This window comes from Accipiter gentilis, chromosome 12 (assembly GCF_929443795.1).
Source record: "Accipiter gentilis chromosome 12, bAccGen1.1, whole genome shotgun sequence".
NCBI lineage: Eukaryota > Metazoa > Chordata > Aves > Accipitriformes > Accipitridae > Astur > Astur gentilis.
In genome coordinates, this window is record NC_064891.1 from 639,391 (window position 1) to 651,500 (window position 12,110).

Below are 12,110 nucleotides of genomic sequence, written 5' to 3' on the forward strand. Positions count from 1 at the left end.
AAGTTGTTCGAATGGACTTCTTGAGTTGAAGGATAGGGAAGCTTCGTGCTTTCCTTGCCTGTGACAAATACCACAGGCTTCTTTTCCAGATATGCCACTGCCCAACATGACTTCATACCTTTCTCTGCCTCAGTTTTGTCATCCACAGAATAGGGAAAATGATGTTGATTCTTTTTGCAAAGCACATTGAGATCTGCAATGGCAAAGTGCTACGTAACCGCAGAATAGTATTTATTGTCAGGCTATTGATAGTTTTTACACATAATTCAGGTAGCTACTGTGGCTTTTCCTGTTGCCGTTAGAGAGGAACTTCTGCCAGCCCCATCGCGAAGCCACGTGTGAGTTTCCTTACACTCGTGTTACTAGAAGTAACATCTCCAGGACTTGTCTCACCTTCCTGCCTCCCCCGAGACCTCCTGACTGGAGCAGAGATTAAGCGGCTAAGTGGGAAGCAGGTCCTGCAAATGGGAGGAGTAAGAGATGTGTGCAAATTCTGGGAATCCACCTCAAACCCCTACCCCACCTCTTCCCGCCACCTCCCGGTGCCCGCCCCCAGGTTCAGCCTGCTCCCTTAAACTCCTGCCGCCCTGTGCTGGGCTGAATGTTTTTGGCTGCTGACTGCACAACTGCACCGAGCAGTCGGCAGCGCCTAGTCGGACAGACATGATGGTGCTGAGGTTAGGCAGCTGGGCTGCCCTGGGGCCTCTCCTCTCCCTGCTCTTTTCTACCAGTGTGGCGGTAAGTGAAGAGACAGTGTTAGAAAACACGTCGGCGCGGATAGCGCTGTCGGAGAAAATTCACTGAAAGTGGTCTTCTTTTTGTTCTTCAGTACATTGCTACCAGAGAAAACTGCTGCATATTAGATGAACGATTTGTAAGTACCTGAACAATTTTGTTTTATCTTAAGAGACTAATTAAAGCTTTCCTATGCTGATTATTAACTACCATTATCACTTGATCCTCATTGTTGTTTTCAATACTTATTAAACGGGCTGTGCTTAAACCTGTTAGTTATAAATTGCAGTATACGCTCCATAAAAATGCACAGGAGGCTGCACTGTTGATGAAAGCATATAGCCAGAAGATGCCACAAGTAATAGCGTGCACGGTTTTCTTGCTATGTGTGCACACAGTGTGAAAGTAAACTGCCTCTGTGCATTCAAATACAGCGGACAAAGTGGCCAATGCCTGCCCTTTTTTATCCACAATCGTTTGTCTAAGCGGTGCCTGAAAGCTCCCCTGCCCATATATTCTGCTCTGTTTTTTTTCCTCCTGAAACATTGCCAATTATTATTCTTTCCTCTTTAGGGTAGCTACTGCCCAACAACCTGTGGCATTGCAGATTTCTTTAATAAATACCATCTCACTGTGGATAATGACCTGCAGGAAATTGAGAGAATTTTGCGGCAAATTACTAACTCCACAGTAACAGCAGAACATTTGATTCAACACATCCAAAGCCTCTATCCTCCAGAAAAGCAGACACTACCAAGTGAGAATAAAAATAACTTACTCAACTGAAAAATATAGTTTATGTAGTTTTCTTGGTTTTTAATTTGCCCTGATTGCAATGATTTTATACCTTTGTCTATTTTACAGATTCCATTGATGGTTTTACTCAAAAGTCCAAGAAAATAATTGAAGAAATTATAAAATATGAAAACACTATTGTGTCTCATGAAAATACTATACAGTAGGTATCTTCCACCTTTTATATCACTTGGCAATCCAAATTGTTTTCTTTCTGTTCTTTTATGAAGTGCAGCTAAGCCTCCCTCAGAAAGGTTTTTTTGTGCTCATGTGGACCATTGTGCCCACACCATCATTAGTAGCTGCCTAGCCTAGCAAGACACAAAAGGATTATGAGGATCTGATATTGCATGCTCTGCTCATCTGCATCAGCTGTTAATCATGCAAGAAGTGCAAGATAAGAATGTCAGGAAGCCTGGCAATATTTTTATTTATGTTTCTTTTGCTATGCCAGCTACTTCTAACTTTTTTTCACGACCTTTGGAGATTTTATTGATACGAGTTTGTGCTGTAACGCAAAGTGTGTGGAATATTTGTACAGTCATTCACTCTGGCTAATTTTGCTGCATATATCCATGAAAATCAGCTCAGTTACATTGATATAAATCATAAGTAACTATAAACTCAGTGGTAGCCTTTTGTAAATTGACATTGAAAATAAAATTTAAAACATCTTTAACTTTTCTAAATCTTAAGGATATGGTTTTTGACCTGAATATAGAAAAATCTCCACTTCTATAACATTATATCAAAGATGATTTAGGCATTCTGACACTTGCAGCAGTTTGTTTACAGCATTTGTGTTTTACAAATGCATACATAACTAAAGTGGAATAATTTATAATTTACTTCAGGAGAACAAAGAAAAACTTTCCATAGAGTTATATTCATACATTAATTATTGGTTTGAGTTTCAGAAGGTTAAGCATGTGCTTTCCTATTTTGGCTAGTTTCCTCAACTTTAAATATCGGTGCTAGTAGAAGCATCGCCTTTGACAGGGCTGTATGTAGCAGTATGCTACATAGGTGAGGTGTGTGTGCAGGGAAATGTGTATTACATATACAGAAACAGCTGAAACAACAAGCCATTTTTATGTCTCTCTGTCCAGACAGTTGACAGATACACATATATTGAACAACAACAAGATTACACAGCTGAAACAGAAGATTGCCCAGCTTGAGTCACACTGTCAGGAGCCGTGCAGAGACACGGCTGAAATACAGGAGACACAAGGAAGAGGTGCGCAAAATGCTTCTTGTATGGTAGAGGTTTAATTCAGTTACAAATATCGCCAGTCGATATCATAGCGATGAGTTATTTGTAATCTTATGGGCCATAGATTTCTGCAAAGACATGTAAGATTGCAAGTTATGAAACCAGTGCTTGGATCAGTGTAAATGTGCTCTGCAAACAAGGCATTCAGATGGAACAGAGGTCTCACTTGCTCCTTTGGGCTTTTTGGCCAAAATATGATTATCCCAAAATGTATGCTAAACATGAGGGACATGAGTTTCCATGGACATAGGACAAACATAAGAGAACTCATTATCACATTTCTACTGGGTCACCTGAAAAAAAATTAATTATTCCATTAGCTCCAAAAATGCCTTTTTTGTTGATGTAGAAATTAATGCAACGACAATATTTTACATTTAAGTTGCTTAACTCTACATGAGACTAAATTCTTCCTCATCTTACACAAGTGCTGTGACCTTCAGTAGGATTTTTTATGGTAATGGCATTAAAGTAGCTGGCTTTGCAACAATGACATTTAGATGAATTGTATTTATTGCACTAAGGAAGTTACAATACCAAATAAATGTGAGGCTAGAACTGTAGCTAGATTAATAACGATCCTTTGAATATCTTTACTTCAGATTGTCAAGACATTGCAAATAAAGGTGCCAGAAAAAGTGGTCTTTACTTTATCAAGCCTCAAAAAGCCAAGCAGTCATTCCTAGTCTACTGTGAGATTGACTCATATGGCAACGGCTGGACAGTATTACAGAGGGTATGCCACCTATGTATTACTATCATGAGCAAGCTTGTTGCATCAGTACTGTTTTTTTTTTTACCTACATAAGATACATATCTTTTCGATTGATATTATTTTACTATGTTTTTGGTTTTGTTTTACCCCAGAGACTGGATGGGAGTGAGGACTTCAAGAAAAATTGGGTTCAGTACAAGGAAGGATTTGGACATCTGTCTCCAGATGATACCACTGAGTTCTGGCTGGGCAATGAAAAAATTCATTTAATAACTACGCAGTCCACTCTGCCATATGCCTTACGAATAGAACTGGAGGACTGGAGCGGCAAAAAAGGGTATTTGCTCATGATGCTTCTGAAAATGACAGCTTAAAACCTACTGCTCCCACTGCTGCATCAGTTTGTACAGCTCTCTGAAAAAAAGATGAGCCCTTAGACCTGTTAACATGCATAGCACACTGCTTTGGCTCCTCCACTCACAGCTGTTACAGCAGTCACCATCCATGACTTGTTGCCAGGCACACATGCGTGCCTGAAGGCCACGTGCTGGCAGCCCTAGTTTATTTGGCAGAAGGAATCTGTTTCTTCTCTTCAAGTTTCTTCACATCTTCTGCATCTTATGGACTAGATGATCATTGTAGGTCGCTTTCAACTGAACTATTCTATTCTATCTATTCTATTCTGTTCTGTTCTGTTCTATGTATTCCATTCTCCAGGAGGGCTTACTATCTTTGTATTTATCGACACATCTGCTCCTTCCTCCCACCAAGAATTTCCTCATTACCTAAGTAAGCCTCAGCATTATGAACCTGGGAGATATATGTATGTGGGTTTATATAATGTAGATCTTTCATACATCACTGAAGACTAGTAGTCAGAAAACGTCTGATACTGGAGCACAAAAGTTGGTTGGATGTGTCATTGAACTGAAGCAAAGAGTCATGCAAAACCAATTCCTTTTGAAATGCTAGGATGCCATAAATGCCTTTTCTGCAGTTCTAACATCTATGTATTTTTCATTCGTGCATGTATTGGGAATGCAGCATGCTCATATTCACCATTCTCCTTTGTTAACAGTACTGCTGACTATGCTGTATTCAAAGTGGGAAGTGAAGATGACAAGTATCGACTGACTTACGCCTACTTTCTCGGTGGCGAAGCCGGGGATGCCTTTGATGGCTTTGATTTTGGAGACGATCCAAGTGACAAATCCTTTACCTCTCATAATGGCATGCGGTTCAGTACCTATGATAACGACAATGACAACTTCGCTGGAAACTGTGCTGAGCAAGATGGATCTGGATGGTGGATGAATAGATGTCATGCTGGCCACCTCAATGGCAAATATTATATAGGTAAAGTATCTTCTAAATACCTATAACCCAGGACACCACACCATGTTTCAGTGACAAAGAAAAATGGGTCACTTTCATTGAGTACATATTACCACCTGGATTTCCCAAAGCTGGTGCAGCCCATTCTCTGCAATAACTGTTAACACCAGGAGTAGGAACTTATGGCTGCTCTCCAGCCCAAAGTGGGAGAATCAGTCCTGAGAGAAGCAAACTAGGGGGAGAAGGGCAGTGAACAGGGCCTCTTAACTTTCCCAGAGATGCTGTGGAGGTGTTACTACCAGAAAAGTATGGGCACATTAACTATTTTATAAAGCAACTGTTTTGCTCCAACTGATATTTTTTAGATGGTGTGTACACATCGAAAGATGCTGGTCCATCTGGATATGACAATGGCATTATCTGGGCAACCTGGCGTGACCGGTGGTACTCCATGAAGAAAACTGCAATGAAAATTATCCCGTTCAACAGACTGTCAATAGATGGACAGCAGCACAACTTAGGCAGCGTCAAACAGGTTTGACCACAGGGCTGAGGAGATATTTAAAATTACAACAGAACATAGTTATCATTTCAAACACTGAGCATGGACAGCTGAAGTGTTAAGCCCACTGCATCTTAGAGGAGTTGGCTTTGTTTACCATTTTGTCACAGAAATAGTTGTACTTTGATTTTAGTATGCCTTCCACATTACTGTTTGTTTTAACAGATAGATAAATGGATAGTCTTGTGATCAGAAATAATCCCTTGCCTTCATGTCTTTTAAATGTTACATTTTTAATTTCCAACTAGCTTAACTATGTATGAACACTATCAGCATGTCATCATAGCCTTATGTACTCCTTTCTTTAGAAGAACGTTAAAATGCTTTCTTTTTTTCTGTTGTAGGTTGGAGACTCGTAAAGGGAGAATTTCACAAAGACTGGTCTGAAGAGGGAAAACAAATCTTTTATCTCTTAGACACTGAACTTACCTAACATTACACAGTTCAGTTTTGACTATGAAACACCGTTGACAGTAAAATGCCCAAACCTCTTCCCTGAGCAGTGCTTACCTCTGTACATGGTTATTTTTTTCTGTACAAATTCTCAATAAATTTTTGATTATTACAAAAAATCTGAACTTGTTATCTGTGCTCTGCTGTTGGCCAAACAAAACAAAGTAAACTTTATGATGGTTGGAAGGTTACTCTGACCAAACCTATTTGATTCAGTCATTCCTGAATTGCATGCCAGTAGCTTCAGATCTTTGTTTAGAGGCAAGTGTTGAAGCTATTTCTCCATAAAATGTGGCTTGTTTCCAAAAGTTTCCATTCTGTTTTCTGATGAAATTGACTTGTGAGATAGATCAGAGTACACAAGAACTTGAAAGAGGGCTCGTTTACTGCTGAAGGCTACTTAACGGGGCTTACTATGAAGTAATGAATATATTTTCAATCAGGATATGTTAGGAAGTTTACTATCAATGACCAAGAATGGATATTTTACTTCAGAGCATATATATTAACAAGTTACTCAAATATAACTCAGAATAAAGGTTTAATTTGCTATATAGCACATAGTATTACACTGTACAACCATTATTCCTGAATACCCCTTTTTATTAATAAATACTTAAAAATGAATCTAATATATCTAGTGCCATTATCCAACAGCAACAACAAGAAGTTAAAATTTGCAGCAGAAATTAATTTTATTTTACTTGCATTTTCTTTTTATAGATCTGGTAATAATTTTCCACGTGATCCACATAAGCAAACTCACAGCACAGATCAAGAACAGCAAAGAATTTGCGATGCTGTCTGAATGTACTCACTCAGAATATCTGATGAGTGCATTTGAGGCATGCATTAGCAAATCAGACTAGGTTTGTGGATAAATTACTCAACGAAAAATACACTCAGAGCTAGATTATCTATCTATCTATCTCTATCTATATCTCCATATCTCTATCTCTATCTCTATATCTATCTCAAGTTGATATATTAAGAAGTGAAATATGAAGTGTATCCTGGTCTTTATTTTTAGCTACTAGTGAGAAGCTGGAAGTTCACCTAGTATTTCTGAATACGACTTTCAAATTCTTTATTTTAAAGACAGGGAGATATTACACTAATAAGACAGATCTTAAAGGCAGTTTGTGCCGCCTCAACGTACTTCCAGTTTTGGTGCCCAGGTCTCTAGCGAGGCTGCTGCTGAGCCTCTTTTCCTGGATCTGAGTCTCCATAGCATGATAAGCTGCTGTCCCCTGTCATTTTTACTCGGGTTGTTCTGACTTAGTTCGAGTTTTACCCTTGGGCCAAAATCTAAGAGGAGGGCAGGTTTCTCAGGAGTAGGTGAGAAGAAGCCATTGTTAGCATAGGGTCAGCATGGGGTTAAGAACTGTTTGGGATGAGGGACAATCTCTCCACACCACTGAACCAGTATATTTGCACAGCTCTGTTGCACCCGTGCAACCAGCCATGCTGCGCGGCTCACCGCCAGCATTGGCACCCAATTCCTCACCAAAGAAAGCAGTTTTCCTGAACATTTTGTGCTGTGAGGTCTCTCCCATGGTTCCTTGTAGCTGAAGCAGTATGTGCAGAGAGGCCTGGGGGAAGGATGAGAGCTGAGGGCTGTAGAGCCCCGTCTGATCCTTGTTCTACAAATAGCCACTTGAGTGGCATTGGCCAAGTCCCTTCTACTTTCTGTTTTCAGTTTATCCCACCTATGACATGACTTTAAGGTTGTTACTATTTACGTATTTGCAACATGGAATTGAAAAATACTCCTTTCCCCTCTGTCACTTTGGCTCCTCTATCCACACTCCGCTAGGTCTAAACTGTGATTTGCCTCTCCTGGTTTAGCTTTGGGCTGCAATGATTTATTTGATGACAATCTGCTGTAACTACACACGTTTCACTGGTGTGAGCTGGCATTTTATGGGTTGCTCACCAGAACTAAGATTGGCCTATTCTTCCAGTTGATCTGTTGATTGGTGTCCTAAGTTTTCACAAATCATTTTAACCTCTTTGGAGAGGTTAAACCATCTTCTCCAGTGGTCAGCAGGGTCAGAGCTATCGAATCCAAGAAGCCTGATCTTTCAAAGGAGTCCTATGCCAGAGTTCATCAGGGAGTCTGCAGGATCCCAGCCCACAGTGATATTCTCTAGGCTCTGAAAGAAGACTGGCAAGACTCATGCCTTTCGGAGCTCCTTTCTACTGTTTCCAAACCTCTATCAGAAAGGGGCTTGAAAAAATCTCCTATTTCTTCTGACTCAGAGAGAGAATGATACTCCCGGTATTATTTTTTGCAAGCAAATACATAGCCATTTGACTTAATGGCTCTATTTTGTATACTGAGAGGTCGTATTTCTCTTTTGTAAATCAGTCTTTATTGTACATGACCCTCAGACCATAGCCTATAAAATATCTGTATTCAGGCAAGTCTGTCTCCCCTCCGAGTTTATAAAAGTTCATTATAGGATTTGGTGGCTACAATGAGTTTGCCTATCTTTTATAACTTGTGCTTGCAGTAACTCTTCCAAAGACCCCTGTAGCACAAAACAGAAGAATTGGGAACAGAAATACTTTCTCTTTTGCATGCTTGCTCCAAAGAAAAGAAGAAAAAGTGGCCAAGGAAGGGATAGAGGTAGAAAGAGGCAAAAAGGTGGATGGACTGGAGGACTTGCTGGGTCCCTCAGTCCCTGGGACATTGTATGGGGAAAATGAGGGACCAGGTGCTGGGACTGGGTAGTAATGAATTCACAAGAGTTAAGTAGTCCGAGAAGCATATGAAGAGAAAGTGGAGCTGAGAGCTGGGGCTGAAGGAGAATGGAGTCTAAGACAAGGTATCCAGAGGAGAGACATGAATGAGCAGGTCAGAGGAGGAGAAGGCACCACTTGGAAACTGGTGGTGGGGACCGGTGGTAGGACAGGAGACAGGGGCAGTGCTGGGCAAACAAGGGCTGGCTCACATCTAGGGCATGCAAACCAGAGTTAAATCCCAGACTCCCTAACTAATACTGTGGCAACCTGCCAAGAGGAGGGCAGCTGAAGTAGTGAACTGCACTTCAGTGCTTTGATCATGAATTAAAGTTAAATCCAAAGTTTATCTAGCTCTTGGCCTTTAGCCTTTCAAACAAACAGGGAGAAGTGACTGGATGATTGCAACATGAAAGCAAAGGTACAGGCTGAAGGTCAGGCCCAGATTCAGCCCTCAACTGGAAAGCCTGAGGAGCTCCTCCTTCACCCCATCTTCACCCAGCAATGCCCTTTGCATGAAGCAGGAAACCTCTCTTAGCTTACCTAATGTTTATGATCGGTTATTGGCTTCTACCAGTCCCTCTAGCCTTGGTGGCCAAGTTTTACTTGGACCAGAGCTTAAGTGTTGTGTGTTTGAAGATCACCCCAGAGAGCTGCGCTCTCCATCAAGGTCAGAGGAGGCCTGGCACATGCTACTGCCATGTCCAGTGTTACACTGGTAGCCAGTACCTGGGGGACCACCTAGGAAATTGTCGCATCCTCTGTTATCATGGTTGAAAAGGCAGAAAGTCTTCTGCTTCATTTGCTCTGACTACTTTTGATTTTAAGGCCTATTAAATTACAAAAATAATGTTCAGAGATTATTGAAGATCACAAAATCAATCTCTTACAAACTGGGAAAAGCCAGAACTAAGGTGACATGTCACATCACATCTGAATTATGAAGGATGCTCTAGTTGTTGCATAGGTTGTAATGCATGTAGTGAGTAAGACCAAGTGGGGCACAGTTGTCTCTTACTTACAGCTGATACCCTGCAGAATTAGGTGCTATTTCTGCCCTCATCACCTAGTTCCTGTGAGACCAGAGGTAAGACATTGAGGTGTCTCAGAGCTGGATGCTGGATGTTCCTCCTGAGCCCCGGCACAGGCACAGAGCTACAGCTGCCATCAGTGGGATCTGCACGTATGGTGTGCTCTGAAGACTCAGACTATCCAAACGGATCCCCCAAATTAATAACTACTTTTTGACTTAAGCTTCTCACCTGGCTTCTGCAGCTGTGAAAAGGGGAAAGTTGGGCCCAGGGAATGAATGTTTGTAAAGCACTGGGGTAGCTGGGTGATGAGCACCATAGGAAAATCCTTGAGGCTTTAAACAGTCTACAGAACACCATCATGCAACGAAAAGAGTGTACAGCTCTGGACAGCTGCTTGCCTGTGGAGCACCATCCATGCCCAATGTGAGGAGGAAGGGGGTTTGGTGGAAGAAACATCACACATGATCCTGCAGTAAAGCAGAGTCCACGAGTGTGTGCGCAAGGAGAGCACATGAAGGTTGTACCTGCGATTCTTGTGTTCCTGAGCGTGGAGGTCCTAAGGTTGTGACTTTAGAGCAGACTTTTGTATCCATCGTGGAGGCTAAATTAGAGCTCATTGGTTTGAGTGGGAGACTCTCCGTGGACCCCAGCATATTTTAGATGAAGCCCATTTTACTCTGTTCTGTAAAATAATTAATCCTAATCCTGCAAGACTTCCTCTTATTGTGGTCTTTCCCTCCTTTGAGCATTTTATTGTCCTCTGAGCTTTTTATAATTCTTTCACAGAAGTGCTGCAACAGAGTAAACAAAACTGTGTAGGACTTGGAGTGGGGAAGCATCACCAGTCTTGCCCCTGCTGAAGTTAGTAGCTGAGCATTTTGGTGTGTAAGTATATTGATTATCTGCTTTGAGTTCAGGAGCTGCCTTACAGACACTTATCAACCAAACAGTGCAGCCACGGCTAGCTGATCTTCAAACTGAGCAAAGGTAATATGTGGTCTGTTTGTCCATTTGTTACTGAAATTAGTTGGGCTGCCTCGTTGCTGAAATCAGAAGAGGTTAGTTGCATCATAGTATTACTGGTACTGCATTGGGATTCAATAGAAGACTTCACAAAGCATGTTGCAGGGAACTGAAATAAACAAACATCTTGTTTCAGAATGTGCATAGATAGGATTAAGCCTTAAATATAATAGAAACCCTTTGTCATGCAAAACCAGATCCTGGTGGTGTAGATGTTAATCAATGTAGCACCATCTTACTGAGCTCTTCTACTACCTGAGGATATGACTTGCTATTAGTGATATTGATATAAGTTAAGTTAGGTTTAAGAGGGTTTTCCTAGATAAGAGAAGCATGGAATGCAAGGCTGGAAATAGGAGGAAACAAAGGGTCCAGTTCAACTGGAGTGAACTTTACGTGGAGATTGTTCAACCCTCCTGAAGGCAGAAAACAAGAGGAAAAGCAGAGGAAAGGAGGATAAGACAAAACCTGAGAGGCTGCTGGAATGGATCCAAAGCTAAAATCAGCTATTTTGAATTAAATATGTTGTACAATGCCAGAGGCAAGCTTAAACATGTCCCTCTAAAGCAGAATGTTATAAGATGTTCAGCCTGTAGATGATGAAGAGTTTTGTAAATGTCACATGGTTTTAAAAAGCCAAGAGAGAATTTTGTTCTTTCAACTGATTGGGCCCACATTTCCTCTAGTGAAGGTATTCTTGCTAATTCCTCCTCACTGTGGTGGCAACTTTTGAGATGGGAAGCATCTCTCAAGTGTTTGATGGCCACGTACAACACTCCCCAGTAACAGTAAGGCTTGTTATAGAGCTCAGAGCAGCAGCACATTATCATCGTCAGACACAAACCATACACATTATACAAACATTTAAGGAAATATGACTCCTTAGGAAGATTTAATTATGCTTAATGTCTGTTCTGGGACATTTTCAAGTACGACTCTACTGTGCTTTTCATAAATATGTGTTCATTTCAAACAAATCCTACCTGATAAAAAATTATAATATACCATTTGTGTAATAGACAGTGTAATGTTAAACACATCATGCATTATACAAATACCAGTAAGGTCCAGCTGTAAAAACCGATGTAAACTGGGCTTTGCACTCCTCAGGAATTAATTCTGGTTGACGACCACATGGTCACAGATAGACTGTATGAACCTTTCTTAGTCTAGTACTTGCTTTCAAATATCAACTCGTTGATTATGCTAGCTAAATGCTCATTGCACAGAGTGTCTTCCAGCAGGTAAGCATTGCTGGATCCCGCTAGGTCCTGCATACATATTAGCTGAACATCCAGTTACGAGAAACTAAGCTGTAGACAGATTTTTTTTCCTGGAATACATGGCGTTGCCTGCATGTTGGTGTTGTACAAACTTATCTGGAGCAAATAACATCAGAAACTTGTGCAAGAGGCCTTAAGTAATCACCTAAAGGGG

General features: G+C 41.0%; 1 protein-coding gene across 1 annotated transcript; it reads left to right on the forward strand.

Moving 5' to 3' along the window:
- Positions 1–588: 588 nt before the first annotated feature.
- On the forward strand, positions 589–5,996 carry FGG (fibrinogen gamma chain). The gene is made up of 10 exons (XM_049814766.1): positions 589–738; positions 830–874; positions 1,309–1,492; positions 1,600–1,693; positions 2,640–2,770; positions 3,409–3,542; positions 3,674–3,858; positions 4,600–4,877; positions 5,222–5,391; positions 5,763–5,996. The coding sequence occupies exons 1-10, from the start codon at positions 664–666 to the stop codon at positions 5,775–5,777; spliced, it is 1,311 nt and encodes a 436-aa protein (XP_049670723.1). The 5' UTR covers positions 589–663; the 3' UTR covers positions 5,778–5,996.
- Positions 5,997–12,110: the final 6,114 nt, after the last annotated feature.